Raw genomic sequence first — 21,019 nt, 5'->3', positions numbered from 1 at the left:
TATTTTTTTCTGCAACACTTTATTGAGATTTTGCAAACTCCAGCCTCAAAATAATTGTTATAATCACTTTCAGAGTCTTCGCTGCCATCATCTTGCATGTCTATCATCAACAGCAGCAGCATCCTCAGGGTTCAATAACAAAGTTACATCCACAAAAACTAATAAAAGTAATAAATCAACAATTAAACAACTGTTTTGGCATGCTATAAACACACAAATGACTTTTTTTTCTTTTTTTTTCTTGTTTGATTCATAACCTAGTTCTAATTTCTATATTTCTTTACAGTAGAAAAATAATGTCTTGATTTCTGGAGTTCTACAACTGAATTCAATTCAAGAGGAAGTATTAAAAATCATCACTGTAAAGTAATCGCTGACATGGGTCAAATCGATCATAATCAATCACAAGAGCATTCTTATAAGAACAGCTAGTTAAAGGTGTCACTTTCATAATTTCCCTCAACAGCACACAAAAAAGGAATATTACACACACACACACCAAAAGACAAATACAAAGAAGGTACATTTTAAACATTTCACTGAAGAGAGGAGTATTAAACATGAAGAAGAAGAATGAAATGATTTACAAAAAAATGAAAAGAAAACTCACACAATCATATACAAAAGCAGAAATAACAATTGGAGGTGTCTGTAACAGCTGGAAGTGTTTCAAAAGTGAACTGAAGTACCATCAAAGCACATAAACTGTTTGGAATATAGAAGCCAAATAGTACCTCAGATTAAGCAGCTCTTTGGGTTTGTCAAATATTTTAAAGTTAGCGTCTAAACATACCTAGTGCACCTGTAAATTGTGTAAGCTATATAAACCATGCAGTGGAGACGACAGAACATTTTTGCAAAAAAAAAACGACGCACATTCATGTTACTGGCAAAGGACAACACACAAGCAACGTCTCTACAGCAGTGCCGGGGATGACAGACTGTCAGTGTAACTCCATGTGAACTGTGCGCAGTCAGACACCCAGGTGTTTGTTCAGCCGGCTGAGTGCGTCACCGACGATGTCAAGCTCGTGTCGCAGCTCCTCCACCACACTGTTGATGCTGGGAGTGTCTTTTAGCACGTCCACACTCTGGGTGTAGGGGTTGTATCGAACCGTGAAGGGACGCTTGATGGTCTTGGCAAACTCCCTGAAACACAATATTAAATAATATGCTATCAGCAGTTTAGCTTAAAAAGCTTACAGCTATTCTTGCTGGGTCTACCTATATATTATAATGTATAAGTTAAATGCTGAGTGTTGTAGTCTTTACAACACAGTCTTTATAATTAAGCTCACCTCATTTTGACTTTGGCCTCCTCAAAGCTGTCTGACACAAAGTAGACATCCTGAAACGTTGTGATGATGCATTCCTGCTTTGATGTAATTTTGGGGTCGAAAGGCATTATCCTTGCATTACCAGAGAGCGCATGCTGTCAGAGAGAGACACAGTGGAGATGTTGAAAACACAAGTTGATCATTTAATAAATGTGCATCTATATTTTCTCAACAAAAAAAGATTATTTATTGTGTGTCCTAAGGTGGAATATGATCAAGTTTGTAACGTAAAAAGACTATTCTGTCTGTGTTTTTAAAGCTCTTTGGGTAAAGGTGCCCACTGTACCATCCTACCATCCTGTTTGGATGTCTTTACCTTGAGCTCACTGATAGATGACAGAAGTCCAGCTCCATAAGCTCGCAGCTGCCCCTCTTGTTTGCATAGACCAAACTCCACAGTGAAGAAATAGCACTGCAACCCAGAAGAAGAACACAAGCAATTAGGACGACCTTGTTGGATTTTAAAAAAGAAATATCTTCATAAATATTGTTTGAAAAGAAGATTGCAGCAGTGACTCTTACAGTGGCCAGTTTTTGAACTGAATCATCGGAGGCTCCAAGTGAAGCGAGACCAATCTCCTGAGAAAACTGAGCAAAGCTGGGCTCTGCCAGCAGCGGGACGTGGCCCAGCAGCTCATGGCATGTGTCCCTTAATAATAAAAGAAAACCAAATATTAAAACCAAAATTAACATTTAGATTACATATTTAGATATAGTGTTGGCTAGTACTCACGGTTCAGGGGTGTACAAGGGGTCGGAGCTGTGCCGCACATACTGGGTGCAGTGGAAAACGCGGAATGCCAAACCAGCAAGAAAGTCACGGGGGGACAGGTAACCTGCCACAGGCCTGATGGTAAATCCAGTACGTTCTAGAAAGATAGTGAAAATATATTGCATTGAGTGATTGCACCACTAAAAGTGAACAAAATGATTTAAATCAAAGGAATATTTTAATCAAAATTGATAATTTACCCCTGAGGAAGCGTGACACATCTTCCAGCTGAGGGATGTTGTCCTCCCGACATTCACAATATTTGGACAGCAGTGGCAAGTTCTTCAAGTATTCCCGGCAGGCGTGGGTAGGGTACAGCTTGTTGAGCTCCCTGTACACAACACCCCAAGTCTTCACTTCCTCCTGTGTGAACTCAATACGAGGAATGGGATCTCCACTGGAAAAAGACAGAAAAAACTCCATAAGAATCATGATTTTTTTAAAAATACAATAGACATTTAAATAGATCAAAACTTACTGTTTGTAGGCCATGGCAAGATCTGCAAAATACTTTCGCCTTTTCCGATAGACATTGTCCTTGAAACCCTGATAAAGAGAAATGTAAAAATATAAGAATGCTTCATTTTAAGAGAGTTTGGTTTTGTTTGCTGAAGTGAGGCAGCGGGTTGATAATGTACCGGATGGTCAGCATCCAGTTCAGATCCATACATCAGGACTCGGTTAGCACACTTATCCAAGTCTGAAATCTTCTTTGGGAACCAGGGTACTTCATACATATCTGAGAACAGAAGAAAAAAGGTGCTCAAATTTAATGTTGTACCTTTAATTCAGCATCTGGAGTGTATTCACTCACTACTTTCTCACCTTCCTCGCGTAGACAGGAGTTATCTGGAGGCTCCATATCCACCACATTCACATGCTTCCGCAGCAGCTGGATGATTTCATTCAGTTGCTCGTGGTTGCTGTCACAGTCCACAAAAATTTCAAACTCAGAGTTGCGTCTTTTGGATTTCCTGGACTCAATGTGTACAAGGTTCACGTGGTTTTCCTGCGAGAATAAAACAAAAGAATTCTTTATTCATTTCAAAGCTAACAATGTGTCGCAATCAAGTCATTCTGTAAAAAGGAGCAGGGTTTGGGGGATGTACCTGGAAGAGTTTGAGTGCCTTTACAAGTCCCCCAACTTCATTCTTCAAGGAAAAGATGATTGTCGCTCTCCCTTTCTCTGATGAATTCTTCTTTTCGTTGTTTTCTTCAATTTTGGTGAAGGTTGACTTGTTTATCTGAAAATGATCAACAAAGACAGAGCGATTCAGTTGTGTATAATAGGGAGAAAAAAAACAGTGGAGCAAATGAACTTTTGCTAGCCAATCTAAACTGGCTTTAAAATAATAATTAAGTCTACATATTGCACTTATCCACAGACTTGATGCAGAGCTTCTAATTACTTAAGACTATAAAACCATCCTAAATAACAACAATAATAATCCTATAAATATAAAGAGTTGCAGACAGTCAGTCAGTCTTTAAAACATACACTGGCAGGTATATTTGTTACTCTAAAGGGAATCATTGGCTTTTTCTTGACATCGCTGGTGTAAAAAATGAGTAATGGAAGTGCAGTGCATGCGCACAGGCAGGGCTCAGATTAAGGCTGACCAACTTCTTTGTCCAGTTCAGCACCTCGGATAGCGCTCTCACGTTGACGCGTGCCTGTGCGCGCTGCACACGCCAGGGGAAAATTATTTTAATCCTGCCTCAGATTTTAGCAGCGAGGCTGTTAAGATGCCAACAGCACAGAATAACTAATCTGTTTTGATTGACTCCAAAGTCTTCTCCTTTACTCTACCTATATACTGCTTATTGAGGTATTTTTAAAAAAATTAACCCGCGCTCCCCCCCAAAAACTTTCGAATTTGTCATCAAACAATAGGTACATAATGCCAAAGTCCAACGTTTAGACTGGATTAAAAGGATCACGCCCCTCACGTGAGACAATTAAATTCAGTTAAATTATTTCCTACCACATTTCGCCCTTCGTACATGGTGTAGACCGCGCGGCACACCAGTTTTCGGTGAGCCCTTGCCGGTAGTATCCCTGAAAGCATTAGTGCATGGAGTCTGGATCAGGACGCTGCCCGAGGTCAACGTTTTGCGTCTCGGTTTAACGAAGATGAACTTGTCTCTGTCTCAAAGAATCGCCTTACAGCAATCTCATTTGGAGAGCGGGGAAGCCTATTATTAGCTCCCCTCCACTCTGAAATCTCGCCACACGTTAGGGAAGCGCTTAATCACTACAGCGCGCACGTTTTTTAGGCCGTTAAGTGGGAGAACATCGCTTCCCCTCATCAAATACTTTACTTTTTATAGTTGTGAAATAAATACGATTTTTTTTTTTAAATCCAGGGGTATAAACGAGAAACATAAAAAATGTTAGATTTTTTTTAAAACAGGTGTGATCACATTTGCATGCATGGGGGTATAATTTGTCCAGCTTTTACTTTAATAGGATTTAGTAACGTGTTCCGCTGTAAAATCTGCCTTAAACGTCGTTGATTTCTTTTACTCCAGTTTAAACATGTGTGTTTTTCGTTTTATCTCCATGTCTAAAGCAGCTGCGATATTGTCCTGGAGTACCTGTCAGCGTTTTCTATTTTCCCCTTGCATGTGCTTGGAGACATCACATACTGCAGGTTGATCGGTTTATCTTTTATCTCCTCTGTCTGCGAATGGTGCTCAGCATGAGCACTGAAGTGTCTTTTATCATACCAAATTCAGATGTCTCTCTTTCTTTAACCCTCTTAACTCTTTGACGTAAATTACGGTATAACAAAACGGCTTAAATTAATCTGCGCTGACGACAAAGTGAAAGCTTATTCGATAAGATGACCCGCACAGATCTCCCCACCACTGTCCAAAAAAGTCACTTAAAAACAAAACAAAGCAAAAGTTCTTCATCTTGTTTGTTTCTATTGATTTGATCGAAGATAAAGGGGTTTCTTTAAGATAGAATAATAAAACCTTCCTCCTTCTTCTCTTTCTGTGAAGTTCTTACCTCATTGTTCAGCAGTTTTTCTTCAAAGCCGAGGTTCATAGAGTCAAAAGATCTTCCTCTACGTGGTCCTTCGATTTTGTTTGAGTACATGTTAAAGTGCTGGTGTTCTTGTTTTTTTTGTTTTTCCCCTTTCAGGCCTTTTTATTTAGTTGGCTTTCCTCTTTGCAAAGTGGGGTGTCTACCCAGTGGAGTGGCGCGCCGTGCTATTTAACCGCACTGAGAAATAGGGAGGGGGCAATAAGCTCACCCAAAGCAGCAAATGGAAAAGGAGCAGCAGCACCGCCCACATCATTAGGGGGAAAGGGGTGTCTTTTTAATTCACCTAAAGGCCCGATCAGTCACGAAATCAGATTTTACCAGGAGAATACCAATCACGTTTCACGCCTATTAGGAAGCTTTGCTCTCTCTCTCTCTCTTTTAATGTTTGAATTGTTTAGCTATTACTAAATATGTTAAATGTGAACTCATGTTAGATTGGTACACAGAGGTCATTCTTATTGCTTGCTGACACCCTGAGACAAAGAAAAGATTGAGGTTTAAGATTTAAGTAGCCCACCAGCCTTCCATCCAGTGATCCAAACATGCTCCCCCCCCACTTCGAAATCCCGCACCATAAGCTCCTCTAAGTTCTTGCACATAACAGCCATAATCTGCATGCTTTCCATTCTTTAACACAATGCACCTTTTTAAATGAGATCAAGACAGAAAGCAGAGAGAGCTTCAGAGGCCTCTACAGACAGAATCAAGGTGAAGCGGCGCTGGACGTGAGAGACCTCATTACTTTAAACAGATAACACCACTGTTTACTCTTAAGCTTTAGTCACCTTACACATAGGACGGGTGACATGTCTCTGGCTCTTAGCAAGCTCTTTTAGCTGCTCGCTGATCTAATGTGATGATACATGTGGCTAATGCACATGCTGTTTGTCTCAGGTGGTCCTGGGCTGTGTCACTCGTGACACGGACAGATGCTTTACACAACCCAAGCGGGCAATGAAGGGAACTTCCTCCTCAGATGTTGTGTAAGATAGAGCTAGAAGTGTTCACCTGACAGCCTCTTAAGACTCGCACTGATGTGATGTGGCCATAAAGTTTGTAGCAAAGAACGCGTAAACATGTTTACCTTACTGTTAGCTTAAGCTCCTTATTGCTTCCATGTAGAAGGTGAACATTTCTGCTTCACTGTGCAAACACAATATGCACACCCTGGGTAACAAAACACAGGCTGAACATAAACAAATCAGAATTTTATTAAGTTACATTATGGTAAGAAGCACTGAAACAGGAACTCTGTTGTTTATTTAGGGAGATGAAATAAAAATGTCAGTTAACCGTTTAAGTTCAGATACCTTTTTAAACCTAAGGATTTGTAATAAGTTAGAAGTTAAATTTCCCAATTTCCTCAATCCTAATTTTAAGAACATAATAATAGTATTTATTAGCAATAGGAAGAAAAAACAAAACCTAAAAAAATACACTATATATATATTTGTATATGTCTGTGTTTGTCATTTTGGTGCACTGCTAGAAAAAAACTAAACTGATTCAACATGTCATAAAATATGAAGGAATCAGCGCAGATCATTTTTTAAGAATAAATCAATCTCCATATGATGCAATTTAGACCTCTGATAAAAGTCTTTGTAATCCAGAGGCTCTTTATTTACACCACAATACGTTGAAGGTTATTAAGAAGACTGCTGCTGTGTAAAGCAATAAAGAGTGCTCTGGCAGGTATTGTGGCCACACTGCCGAAAGCAGCCTAATGAACAGTGTGTCAGTATCGTTCAGGGCTCTCTAACGAACGGTACCTTTCAAGAATCAAGTAAGACGGTGTTGCACACAGAGCACCGAGCACATCCAAATTCCCTCATAATATAATTTCCACAGATCTGACTTTTATGCTGCACAGGCCCTGTCTATGTCTTTGATGTCCTTGCATCTTGACAGCTCCAGGACCAGCTCCCCTTTGTTTAATGAGTGTCAGAGGCTATTAGAGTTCATGTTGGATCCAGTTTAAAAAGCATCGGTTTATCTGTCCCCTCCTGTCTCATGTTGGGAATATAATTTTCTTTTAAATCACGTTTAAACAAAAATCTAAACTCTTATTAACAATGACTAGTGGCTCGTGCCGTTTCTGCTTCACCACTCAGAGGGGAATTGACTCAAGATGCACTGAGATGCTTTAAGCCAACAAGGGTCAGAGAGTGCAGCATGAATAAGATGGCTCATTCTAGTTCGTTCTCCTGATGACTCACCTCTCTTATGTGAACAGTAGTCTCTTGATAATTAAGATGAAATGCTACAGTGCAACAATATAGCTAATAATAAACATCAATCTGAAACCCTGTTGTCCAGCTGAAGTATAATAATTATATTATTGGAAATTATATCATGAAAATTATGCAAAACCTCTTTTGTGAACACACTCATCACACAAACCTTCTAAAGTTTCAAGTTAAATGTGCAATTTTTGGTATAGTTACAGAAATACATCTACTTATACTCTTTTTTTTCTTGAACTCAAATACTCTTAGACTCAAAACAGATTTCTTCCAGCTTTTGATGAGGCTTTTCATGCTCTTCTAGAGTAAGATAATGAGACTACTCAACACATTAACACATCCGATTACAGAAACATAACCTACTTTAGAAGAAACCAGCCATGGGATTCTCTAATAGGCCTGCTAGGCTCATTGTGCAAGCACAGTTGTTTTTTAAGTTTCAAAGGAAAACGCAGCACATAAGTCACTGTACACACTCTTATTCCTGTGGTTTGTGACAGACGTGACTGAGTGCGTTAAAGCTGCATGGTAGCCAGTCTGTCCCAGTTCTGTTCCCTTTAATCAGAGGGATTTATTCACAGTGTCTGAGCATCAAGCTGCAAGAGATCTCTCTGGCTAATCTCACCCATGGCTATGGCTAACACGCGCATTATGTGTATTAGAACTTACTATATCTCACAGAGTGTTTGGAAAAAGAACAACACTAACTCACTACAATAACAATGAGCATTCATGGTGCACTCTCCAAAGAGAGGTCAGGGGTCACAGTGCAGGAGGTTTTGCTCAATGATACTTCAGCAGGGCAGATGCCACCTTTTGATGCACTGAGTCCTTCCCTAGTTTAGAAATACAAGGTTTACATTTGCACTCACATGATCAGTATACACCAACAACAGCTACACATACACAGCACAGCAAAAACTACACAATAAAGAAGTAACGGCTGAAAAAAAACATGATCAAACATGCCTGTTTGTTTGGGATGCAATAAGAAAGATAAGAAACACTTCTTGATGCATTCTCAATCATCCAGGAAAGTAAATCTCCAAAAGTTGATTCTGTTCATCTGGACGTAGCGTTTTGTGGGAGAAACGTTTTGTGGGAGAAACGTTTTGTCACTCATAACGCTACGTCCAGATGAACAGAATCAACTTTTGGAGATAAGAAACACTTATTTATCATAAAAGATCACGATTAATCAAGATCTAATGAGGAGCTTAAATACAGACTGAATGTAACTATTTTGGTGTGCTATTATGTGCTAGCATTTATATGCTGATATAAAGATTAACTACAACTGCCTGCTATGCTGTGCTGTGTTATATACCAGCGGTCTCCAACCTTTTTTGCGCCACGGACTGGTTTATGCCCGACAATATTTTCACGGACCGGCCTTTAATGTGTCGTGGATAAATACAACAAAAACTAGTACCGGTACTGGAAAAAAGAAGATTTATTCATAACACACGTGAAAAGACCCAGGAAAACCGAGTTAACGATCAAAACGATAACAAAATAACACCGAAAACCGATAAAAACCCTGAAAATCATACATTTCACACATGAGCCTCAACTCTCGCGGCCCGGTACCAAACGACTCACGGACCGGTACCGGTCCGAGGCCCGGGGGTTAGGGACCGCTGTTATATACGATGTAATTATAAATACATATGTAACCATTCACACTGGACACATACAGATTTTGTAGAGTTAGAAAAAAAGAAAGGCAATTTACCCTTACAATTAAGGCTTTATTTAATATCACAGTAATTTGATTAGTTAATTGTGTGATTTTATAGTAACTTTATTTATTAATGAATCGAGTAATTTGTATTTTATTTGATATACAATTTTGTAATTTGACAGGCTTCAGTTCAGTAAAGTACTGATTATTCTTCCTAAATAATAAAAGTTATTAATAAAGACATTATTGGAATTCGTTTAATGTGTTTTATTGAACAAACTCAGCCACACCAAATTTCTTTTAATGGTATATCAATAGTGAGGACTTGCATTTCATAGGAAAGCTCAGATACACGAGTGGGTATAAATTAAATAATTTGAGCGAATGTTTCTTTTCATATTGTAGGAAGATGAACGTTACCAGTGGGGTGGGATATCTGTGCTCCCTTCCCAGCAGCTGATTATAAGACCAGTGTTTGAATTTCCAAATATCCAAGGTCTTCTAATAGCACTTCATCAATAGAATTCCAGTCTTTCACCTAATCCTGAGCTCTGTTTCAACAACTAACTAATCAGAGCAATGAATGGTCAGCTTGCATACACTTCCTGTGACAGGGCTGCTTCTCTTTAATTAGCTCCATTTCTTTCAATGCAGAACAAACAGCAACATATGCCACTTGGTGACAGGCGTCAGTGTACACAAGAACCGGCTAGAGCTGCACCCATAAACACCTGCTGCATTCAAAACAGACGCGTTGGACGTGATGCAAAAAAATGATAGAGCATCACTGAACATGTTCCGCATGTTCTGTTTATTCTGGTGTCATATCAGATCATGTAAAAAACACAATTAGTTAAAGTGATGGCAATGGCAGTATTGCATCCCTAAATGTAACAGATTCACCAATACAAGCAGCTTAAAACATAATTCAAGGAAAAATATAAAGGATGTTTTTTAACACAGCACTTCTTGAAAAAACAAAAATATATTAATTAATTTACTTATGTGATACTAATTTATTTTATGAAATCATTTGCCTTCATATAAGCCTTTTACACTCTAATGATGACGTCCAGATCAAGGCAAGCAAATATAACTCTCATAGGCTGATGTCTAACAAATATGAAACACATAATAATTATAAATTAAGAATGAATTAATCTATCATTATATTTGAATTCATTTATTTGGTGATTCAAAACCTTTCCACCTCTCTATAAAAGAAATTGAGCTGCTAAGTAGCGCCCACGCTGTGTATTTTATCATTACAATATCCTTCCTTGATAACTTTATTAAAGAAGCACAAAAGGCGGTTAAGGCAAACGCAAATATCGTCGTAGCCACATCACTTTTTTGCGAGCAGCAAAGGTCAGAGGCTTTGATATCCAGGGATAACGTGAGGGGAACATTTTCATTGTCAATCTGTTGACAAGAGATAGAAAGCCAGGGAACTCAGGAAATGAACTGAAGGGGGCTTTGATTGCACCCACTGCATCACGCGTCTTTATTAACACGCCTTAACCAGGCGGATCTGAATAGGACGGGCCTTGGAATCAAAGGATGGGGACGTGACGCTGCACACGCATTCTTCATCCCTTCATTATCGCTCATCCACCCCCAGCAACAACCGCTAGAACAGTGTTGGGGCCATTCTGCACACTTGTGACAGCTCAATTATGATAACCCTGGCTTTAGAAAATGCACTTAAAGCACATTGAAAGATCAAGTCACAAAATCATAAAAATTAAACGTCTGCTGATTTTGACAAATTCCTTTTAATCTTAAATAGTCTTCTAATTTCATTGATGCGGTCCCTCAATTTAATGTTTAATGACTGTTTCTTGGTGTAGAAGAGACTTTTATTAACTCCTCAGTCTCTCAAAGAGAACATTTCCATGTCAGTGTTTTATGTCAGTGCTTTATAAAAGCCCTTTCACAGGACGTGACCTTAAGGTTAATCCAAAATTCAGTGTGAGGGAAAATGTTATGTCATTTAAAAGACCAACACATTTGTGGGCAAAAAACAAAGAAATCACTGACATCCAACATCAGGCTCAGACAGATCTGACATGCCTCAGTGCCAGTGATGTGTATAATACGCCATCCACGCAGCGAACAGCCTGCTGTGTTGTGTTCACAGAGTCGGATCATATCAACTCTACATGAAGAATGGCAGACCGACAATAAGGTTTGGCAGGGCAGCAGGAAACATCTGGGCTTCACCCTGATCTCAGTGACATGACACGCCTGGAAGCGAGGCTCCGAGACAGAGTAGCGAGCACAGTGCAAGTCACTGGCTACAAGCAAGCTTGACAGGCCAAGCGTGATTACACTCTAGCCATTTACAGCACAAACAGGTCATGACGTCTAGATCAAGACACTGGTTACCTCAACCTACGTGGATCATGGGTGTAGCTGACGCTCAAACACGTGTTTTGTTCTGTGTTTTCTCCCCCCACATAGGGCGATCTGTCTCACGTACACTCGGGATTTCCATTAGAAAGAGCGTTCACATCAATCCAAGCTTTAATTAAAAAGCTGCTATATTCACAGAGCCTTCCTGAGCTTTGCTGGAAATGCGCAGGTTCTCCTGCTCTTCTCAATGAGTGGGCGAAATGGGGTATTTGGAAACCAAATGAGTTCATTGTTGCCAGGCTCAAGCCTTTCATCTAATTTTATTGTCCTTACAAGAGTGACTGTCACCCTCTGGTAAACACTTGATGTTGTCATCAGCATTAGCATCATTACTCATATGCTTAAAAAGGTGAGCCCATACACTTATCTCAGTTTTATCTTAAATAAATATTTATATTTTTTAAATTTAATTAGATAAAAATCTAGAATTAATCAAATATACATACATTTAGAATATTTAACAGTGCATTTTGAAGTATTTTAGAAGTAAGCATACAGGTTTGTTAATGTTTGGTTAGAAATTTCTTTTCTCAGCCTGTGAGAAGATATTTTCTCCTGTGTATGTTCCTGACAGACACAAGGAAAGAAAAAAGAAACAGTCAGAAGCATTTAAATAACCAAAGTGAGTTCATTTACTTATAACCAAATATATAACTACTACCTTATATAAAAAAAAAAAAAAAAACACTTAAAATTGTGGTTTGACATTATTAAATTTTAGTGCCAGTTGGCTGTCTTAAAAGCTCTAAATTGTGTTGACTGAAGCTGAATGTTAAGAAAAATACTTTATTCCTAGTCTGGAATCAGAACGTAGTATTAATAATGACTTGAATTCCTCATTGCAGATTATTCAGCTGTTTTTTTGCAATTTCTACATGAAAAAACACTAAAAAAGGCTTAAAGACAAATTACTTTTAATTAAACACTGTCTGTAATTAAATACAAAAATAGTATTCTTAAAAAAGGCTTAAAAAACAAACAAACCCAAACTTTAATTTTCCAGACTTAACTTAAAAGTAGCTTACAATATTCAAATACATGACAGTTTGTCATTCGTGATGTTGTCCTTCCAGTGGAAATGCAAATAGCTCGTTTTGAAGCAGGATCTTTGGAGAGGAAATACTGGCTGCTATAAAAAGCAGAGGTGAGAGTCTGAATGAGTGCTGAACACTGATCTGCAGGGTGCTTCAGACGGGACACTGTGTCCTTATCACATCTGCCAACTGGGGATCAGCCTCTGACAACACGGTCTGCAGGTGCTGAAACTGCACAAGAGGAGGAAGGGCAGGGTGGAAACATAATGTTTATTTTCCACAGGAGCTGTGGGAGTATGGCAGCAGTCCATCACACATCCTGATCTGACACGAGCTCTAAAATAAGTATTTTGCTGTATTAATAGCATTACAGGTCAACAATTTCTGCCTACAGTTTACATCTGGACAAGTATTATGTGATGTTTTTTAAATAGTATAGTAGTATTCTATCTTGAAAACCCCCCAAAGGTATTAAAGTATTAGAAATTCTGAGCATTTGCTTTTTATACCCAGTGAAGAATGTCATTGTTCATTTTGCTATGAATAAATCTTTTTTCTCAATAAATCTTTTCAAAATAATATAAATTTTAATTTTAATCAGAAGGTTTTAGGATTTCATGATGAACTGTGACTCACTGTAACATACCTACAAGGACTCCAGGTCTTAAAATCTGACTGTAACTCTGTAACATGAGTTCATCCTTCTCAAGTAAAAGCAATAAGTCTGTGTTAAAATATTTGACAAGTTGTCCTGTTATTTCTGACAAAACAACAGTTTGTTGTGTTTGTGCAAATGAAACCTCAGTTAACTTAAAACGGCCTAAACCCCTTTGAACGGTATCTATTCACATGTACGTGTCTCATTGTAAATTAACCATTTAGAAGGAGTACTTACTGAATTCTTAAACTTGGGAAGTAAAGTGGCAGCAGCTGCGAGGCAGGTTTTCTCTGTGAGGTAAACTTTCTTCACCAAATCTGCAACTGTGTCCTAAAATGGGGGGTAAAAAAAAATCCATATTTAAACCTTGGTTTTTACTGGCTGCTGATTAAAATGATCTGGCCCACAAAAGTGAGCAAAATAAATCCCTAAATATTACCTTTTGAATGTGAATGAAGAGGTCAGCCAAAAACTCTGCTGTGATCTCTGCAACAGTCTCGAGGTGCTCATCTTTTTCATCTTCTTTGTTTGCACTGCCGTCTTTGCACTCATTTTGGTACTGGCATACCCGCAAGATGCTCCCAATGAGAGGCAAACCTAGAGGTATTCAACCAAAAACGCAGCAAATTAAAAAAAACAAAATAATGTTTACCATATATTCATTCATCACCCAAAAAACTGAAACTGCACAGATGGGTCATCCTTTTCAAAGAGACTAAAGCCCAAACACTTCCACACAGTTTAATCTTTGTTTACTGTTTGCAGTCCTGGGGTCCGTTCTTCGTACCTCGCTAAGTAAGTTAGCTGGATTTGATTGTTGACGATTTCGCGTGATCTTGGATCGTTCGGTTCTCCGAAGCTAATCCGGGACTTGCTGTCATAGCAACAGATCCGTAAGCGTAAACCTGCTCGGGAGCAGGCTTACTTTATGTAAACAGGATTAGATCGCAGCCACTCAGGTATGTCCGCTTCATTTATACGAAAGCAACAGTGACATTTTACCACTGTTTTACCATAAATAAATATTATCAATGTAACTAAAGATAATGCAGTACTTGATTCTTTTATTGATTTCATACAGATACATACAGGTCATTTCCTAAAACAGTGTGCTCATAGAGAGATATCGATTTTCCCGTGAGGGTATTATTCACTTAACCAACTTGTTGACGAGGGGGTGCAGGACCACCACCTGTCTTTTTTTGCTCTGCCCTTTTCTTGGTTGCTGTGATAAACAAACAAACAGATTATTTCAGGGTCTCTTTTCAAGAGACTAAAAGCAATATAAGTGATAACTATTACAAATTCTGTAGAATATTCTTATATTTCACTTTTACTTGTTCCCATGTTCTAGTGGGTCCTGTTGTGGCTCTAATGTGAAAGAGGATATAATGTAATATAATATAATAAATTTACCCTACCGCCTGCTGGTGTTGGCCAGAGGGGCCGATGGCGCGATATGGCAGCCTCGCTTCTGTCAGTCTGCCCCAGGGCAGCTGTGGCTACAACCGTAGCTGCCTCCACCAGTGTATGAATGTGAGAGTGAATGAATAGTGGCATTGTAAAGCGCTTTGGGTGCCTTGAAAAGCGCTATATAAATCCAATCCATTAGTATTATTATTAAATTACTTACGAGTTTAATTTGTCAGCAACTTCCTGCCAGCCCTCGCTCCTTGCTTTTGCAGCCTTTGCAGTGTTCCCTTGCATTTTAATTAAACTCTGAAACTCCTGAAATCCCTCACTCAAGAGTTCTTGCTCTGCTGCCGAAAAATACTGAGCGCGCTCCTTCGACATTTTCGCCGACCAATCAAAGGGTTGCCGATCAATGTTTCTACTATCGATGCGTAGCCCCTGTTAAGCCACCCAGTGATCTCACATTACTTCATCCAGCTATACTAATCGTCAACAACAGGTGTGTTTGGAGAACCGGAATAGCGAGCTCAAAGTTGGCGCGATGATTTGATCTTGGATGTTTTAAGCGAGGTACGAAGAACGGACCCCTGCTCACAGCCTAATGAGCTCAGCTGAATGTTTGTGAACACTGGTGACCTCTGGTGGTGTTTTAGGCTTCAATATGACAACAGCTTAACAGACAGACAAGTCTAATTTTAGGATGGCACTGAAAATCATACCGTGATATACAGCAACATTCATTTAAACTAATTATTCAAACAATGGGGTGACCACAAAATCTGCTTTCTTCACTTCCTGTATGGCTATCAAGAGGACTTATTATTATCGGCAACATTCTCTGTGCAGCTAAACATCAGTGTAGCTTTATGAAAACTTACTTCTGTCACTTTTGCTGCACCACTCATCGTGACATTTATAAAGAGCCTGCAGCACAGCAAGTGCTTGGACCAGAATGCTTTTCTGTTCATGCAGTACAACTGGAAGATCATTTGGTTGGCAGAGGTCCTCACACACGACGTCACAGACAAACTCCCACACAGATTTCCCCGGTCCATCAGAAGCAGCTAGAAGAAATACACAAAGTCTAATTTTAAAAGGCAACCACTTCTCTATTGTTATCTGATAATGGTTTAAGAACAAGATTTCAATAAAGACCTTTTAGTACTGAAATGTCTCACCAAAAACCTGAATCCCCTCATCTATAGTTGTAAGTAACTGGAGGATATGAAGGTAAACCTCTAGGCCATTCGGACTCTCTGATCTGTGAAAACAATTTAATACTGTGGATTCTTGACAATCAACCTCACCTTTAATTTCACAAGTACATTGTATTTAGTTTAACTCTGCAGTAAGAGCCTGGTTAAATGATATGCGTCATCAAAAACAGTAATACAAATACTTCATAAAACAGATTCAGATTCCCACCTGAGCTGCTTGGCTGCTTCAAGAAGACATGAGGTCATCTCCAGATGGCTTTCACCATCATCCCCCTGCTCCTCATCAGGCTGAGCTGTGATCCAACTCTTCATTAACTCTTCATCAAGGTCAAACAATTTGTCAACTAGTTCTCCCACCTTCTCAAGCAGATCCGCTGTAAACACATTCAGTATATACTTATAATGGTAAGTTTACAACACACTCATGTCAACAATAATTATAAGCGTCACAGGGACTTGCAGTGTCAAACAATACAAGTAACCAGGTTATTACTGGAGAAATGGACTAAAACTGGAATTAAACAGAATAAAAATAAATACTATTGGTGGAGCTGCACATGATGAAACAGAGATTGGAGCGCACAGATGTGTGCTGTCGTATTCGCTGAAGCCACAGTGAACAGACATCTTTCTGAGAAAGACAGGTCAGCAGCAATCTGCAAACATCATGAGGAAATATGAATATTTCTCGTTCCGTTTCTCTATTTCACACGTCTACATAAAATGCAAATCGCACCTGCTTGTTTCCAGCAGTGTTGGAGGATCGGTATCTCCCAGAAGCAGCAGCACCACAGACCTGTGGACACAAAGAGTAGATTGAAACCCATTTATGTACAACAGGGGTGGGGAGCTCTGGGCCTCAAGGGCCAGTGTCCTGCAGGTTTTGGATATCACCCTGGGTCAACAAACCATTAGGTCATTACCAGACATCTGGAGAACTTGTTGAGGAGACAATTTAAACATTTGAATCTGCTGTGTTGGATAAAAGACACACCTAAAACTTGAAGGACACTGGCCCTTGAGGCCTGGAGTTCCCCACCCCTGATGCACAACATCTATCAAAGAACTTTTTTTTTTACCCACCCCAAGTCCTCATTTTGGCTCAAAGTCATACAAGTTTCAGGAAAACACGAAATATTCCCAAGGATTCCCACACTAATTTCCTAGAGGAAAAAAAGAAAGCACTGTATCAGAAATGTATTACCGGTATAAAATAAATTAATTGTACAGGATTTATTCTGGTAGAGAAAGTATGCGTAAAAAAAGGATTTCACTCACTGTAAGTCGTGGACAACGTGATTTGGAAATCACTCCTAGAAGAATATCTGCAGCTTTAAATTCCTGCAGAAAACCAGCCACATCCTACAAACAGGTGGTAAATAAATAGTCAGTTAGTAAATATATAAACATTTAATTAATCACTTTTAACTGCAGACCATGTGAAAGCCAGGCAGGTAGAAACCAGCTTTATTTGCACTGCTTTGTAATTAAATTATTTAAATGCAAAAAAGATAGCTATTATAAACTCTGTTGTAATAACTCATACCAAAACAAGGTGTGATAAAACCAACTTGAGTTTGTTGACAAAACTACTTGCAGTAAAAAAATAGGCAACAGGTGAATTGTCTTGCCCAAGGACACAACGACCGAGACTGTTGGAGCCGGGGCTCGAACCGGCAACCTTCCGATTACAAGGCGAACTGCCAACTCTTGAGCCACGATCGCCATTAAACAGGACACAAGCTGTATGCATCATGTGTGACAGAGCAATATTTTAAGCTTTAACATCATTTGGTATTTGGAAAGTTTACCTGCAGAAATGCAAATTCTATTGTTATTTTTCAATTTTTCTTTAACGAGTAATTGATTTCTCTGTTCTGGGCAGTATACTTACCTCGATGCCACTTGTTCAAATGAAACTATTCTCCTTTAACAAGGAAAACAAACAGTGTGTGGTCTTTGGAACACAGAAGAGAAAGTCTACCTTATCCATTGCCATATCCCACACTCTGCACAAGTCTTCCTCCTCATCATCAGATAGCTGCATTGGACCTTCACAGCGCTCTTCTGAATGCTCTGTGACCATCTGCAAGACAATTTTACAGACATTAGCAAATGCTGCTGTAACACTGCACACTTTCACCTACCAAACCAGCAAACCGATGCATGACTTAAGTGCTGAATGAAACGTGCAATATTTATCACTTCAGTTTACATCAGCAGCCAGCCTACATGGATGAGATGAGTCAGGGTGCTAAAAAGCCAGTGCTTGCTGTAAACAGTGTCTCCAATGGCATCCACATCTTCGTCCTCCGCTCCATCTGCTGCGTCTGGGGGTGGTGATGGGTTACGGTCCATGATAGGAGACTGTGTTTCAGCTGGAGGGGATGAGCTCTCTTTCTCCACTTGCCCAGCACCGTCAGCGCCACCATCTGAGGAAATAAACCAAGGAACGCATTACAGAAATGATGAAGGAGATTATCAGCCAATATTTTGGTGTTTCTGATTTCTACAAACTTCTCCGTAGCACTTGATGTAAAGGCTCAGTGATTATTCAGATCTCTTCAGATTGAAAAATTTAACATCAATAAGTGGCAGCAAAATCTAAGTCATTTTACCCCTTACTTCTGTTAATACCCTAACAAAAGCACTTGAACCTCTATCCACATATGTACAACTGTAGTTAAAAAGCTTGGAGTTTTAATAGCTACTTCCTTGCATTTACCAACTACAAAAAACGTACAAATAATTATCCCTGCTTGTATTACCTCTTATATAAAATACTATAATTCCCTGTACACACGTTAATCCAATTCCAGTCATTTTTGATTGTCAATAAGACTGTGTGACACAAACAAAATGTTAAAAATCCTGTTACAAATCATTAGCAATGGATATAACAATATAGTGCATTTTCCGTAAAAATGAGGGAATAGTTTATATTATCACCACATCGAAACTACTATTTATATTTTTACATTTAAATTAAATAATTAAAAATGAATTAAATATGGGCCTTACATGGCATTATCCCGTTGTGACACACATTAGCTGACCCCAGTCACGCAAGAGCTTCCTCAGCTATCATTACTGCTCCTGTATGATTGTTAGAAAACTAGCTTGTCTGCAAATATTGACTACAGAGTGTCCAGTCTCGGATCAAGTGTGCCATTAAGCTCATACAGAGATGCGTTGTTCGGCTTGTCGTTGCAGTGCAGCATGCTACATTGCAGATTTCCTCCAAAACTTCGGCCCAACACTCATAATGTGAAAGCAACAACTCAACTTGTTTGAAGTGTTTTCGGCTGGGCGTCGTGCTCCTTAAGTCTAGTGTTTTGAACAATGCATGAAACAATATATTTATAGATGTAAGTTGTAATAGCCGCATCTCTCAGGTCTGTTTCAGGCCATTGCTGGATTTTGAGTCAGTTATCTTTTTTGTTGTTGTTGTTTGGGTGATTGATAGGTCACGTGTTAAGTGACTTAACAAACAAAAAAACAAACAAGGAAAAATATTTCTCAGAAAATAGTCAGGTACAAAGACTGGACTAAACCCTTTCTCCTTGGAAGCAAAATATGGCCAGGATGGCTCAAGAATTTGGTAACCAATACATTTTAATAATTTTTGAGAGCCCTTTAAGGATCAGCTGCATGATAGATTAGAGATCGATTATCTCCACATATGTCCTCATATTCAGCTCCCAAACCACACCTAAAAACCCAAAGTGGCTGGGATTTCTCTGTTATAGCCTGCTTGACTGTTGTCTATGAGGCTTGACTCCCCCCCCAAGTCCACAGTCAAGGTTTTTCTTATTTACTCTTTTAAGTTTGTTAGGTTTTTATTTCACTTGTTTACTTTACCTTTCCTTTTCGTTATAGTCGTGCTTTTGTTTACGTTTGCCTTTTACATTAGACGTTTGCAATGAATCGCATTTTAACTTGAACTTGTTTTTATGAGTTGTTGTTTTAAAGTGTGCCATATACGCGACAGCCACTGCGCTTGACATGCTCGGAGCATTAGAATGACGGCATACCTTAATTTTACAGGTATTTATCCGGACAAGGAAAAGGCAGCCAGCCCTCCTGGCACTTTGTCGTTAACGTAACGTTAAACGTACCGTGGCAGGGTTTGAATACAGTTTATAGTTCACCACACAAAGCTTAAACAGATTACAGTAAATCTTGTTGTATCATTTTAGTGTCATGCTAAATATTGAAACGCTAAATATCAAGAAACAACAAAGGCACACCCAGTAAAAGGTAAAGGTGGTGCTTATAAATACTAAATGTTGTCCATTTCACGTTCATTGGTTAAGCTAACAGCTATAATTAGTTATTAATGGTGGATTTCTATCTAACTTTCGCAGGCAGACGCACACTTTTTAACTCACCCATACTGACCGCTCTTGACTACCGTTATTAGCAGGCAATTAAAGGCAATATCATCGGATGCTTTTAACTTTTCCACCACAGCAAGCCGCTCGGTTGTTTCAAACAGCCTCCATTTAGTACTAGTGGGTATCTGCGCATGCGTGAAACCAGGACCAAGCTTCCTGCCACCCGCAAATAAATAACGCCATCTGCATCGCGCAGACGGAACTACGTGTCCACATGTGAGAGAAGCGAAGCTGGTAGTGGATTGAATCTGCAAGATAGTGTCATATTTTAAAAATTATAAGTTGATTCTGAAAACTGTTGCACTTACAGCAAAAAAAAAAACCCAAACAAACAAACAAAACGCACAGAGAGGCTTGTAGCATGTCTCTTTCTCCTTCTGTAAGGCACCTTCCGCTAAACAGCTTCTCTGTCCATGAAGTTACATAAAGGGCTGGGTTTCACTGATTTCACTGATCTCACTGATTTCATTCGATTCAATTTTGACCCAGACAGTCAGAAATATTAAAATTCTGATCATTTATCAGAATGTTTCTGCAAACATGAGGGCTTGAACTCACTGTACACAGTAGTATCTAGGTTATTGGAATATCAATTTACTTGCTGAAAACATAAAACAAGTTTCTGTTGTATTAACCAAGGCTGCTTATTAATTTAATGCTGATTTGATGTAAAATCTCCAAATAATATTAGAATACATAAACCAGGGAAATTCTATTAAAATTTAAGTCCAGTCAGAGAAAGTTTCCTCAAAGAAAGGTTCAGAATATCATGATGCTCCACATGCATTACA

General features: G+C 39.0%; 2 protein-coding genes across 3 annotated transcripts; both read right to left on the bottom strand.

Annotated features, from left to right (window-relative positions):
- tph1a (tryptophan hydroxylase 1 (tryptophan 5-monooxygenase) a) lies at positions 1 to 5,312 on the bottom strand. Of its 2 annotated transcripts, none has more exons than XM_085282386.1 (11): positions 5,126 to 5,312; positions 3,219 to 3,353; positions 2,935 to 3,118; positions 2,748 to 2,848; positions 2,588 to 2,655; positions 2,310 to 2,506; positions 2,071 to 2,206; positions 1,860 to 1,986; positions 1,654 to 1,749; positions 1,299 to 1,432; positions 1 to 1,149 (listed from the first exon to the last, which is right to left on the bottom strand). In XM_085282386.1, the coding sequence occupies exons 1-11, from the start codon at positions 5,213 to 5,215 to the stop codon at positions 975 to 977; spliced, it is 1,443 nt and encodes a 480-aa protein (XP_085138512.1). In that variant the 5' UTR covers positions 5,216 to 5,312; the 3' UTR covers positions 1 to 974. The 2 variants fall into 2 exon arrangements, with proteins under 2 accessions (XP_085138512.1, XP_085138513.1); XM_085282387.1 differs by lacking the exon at positions 5,126 to 5,312 and adding an exon at positions 4,095 to 4,251.
- A 6,805-nt stretch (positions 5,313 to 12,117) lies between these two features.
- saal1 (serum amyloid A-like 1) lies at positions 12,118 to 20,380 on the bottom strand. The gene is made up of 13 exons (XM_085282381.1): positions 20,223 to 20,380; positions 18,064 to 18,263; positions 17,816 to 17,917; positions 17,110 to 17,193; positions 16,915 to 16,994; positions 16,568 to 16,627; positions 16,372 to 16,487; positions 16,040 to 16,205; positions 15,793 to 15,875; positions 15,493 to 15,678; positions 13,641 to 13,798; positions 13,439 to 13,531; positions 12,118 to 12,774 (listed from the first exon to the last, which is right to left on the bottom strand). Exons 1-13 carry the CDS (start codon positions 20,224 to 20,226, stop codon positions 12,697 to 12,699), a joined length of 1,410 nt encoding a protein of 469 aa, XP_085138507.1. The 5' UTR covers positions 20,227 to 20,380; the 3' UTR covers positions 12,118 to 12,696.
- Between the last annotated feature and the right edge of the window lie 639 nt (positions 20,381 to 21,019).

Source organism: Mchenga conophoros, linkage group LG7, assembly GCF_057382185.1.
Source record: "Mchenga conophoros isolate Kocher_MC1m ecotype Shallow Benthic linkage group LG7, M_conophoros_male_GT1.1, whole genome shotgun sequence".
In the NCBI taxonomy this organism is placed as follows: Eukaryota; Metazoa; Chordata; class Actinopteri; order Cichliformes; family Cichlidae; genus Mchenga; species Mchenga conophoros.
The sequence above is the reverse complement of the archived record's forward strand: the minus strand, read 5'-3'. Positions and strand labels throughout refer to the sequence as shown.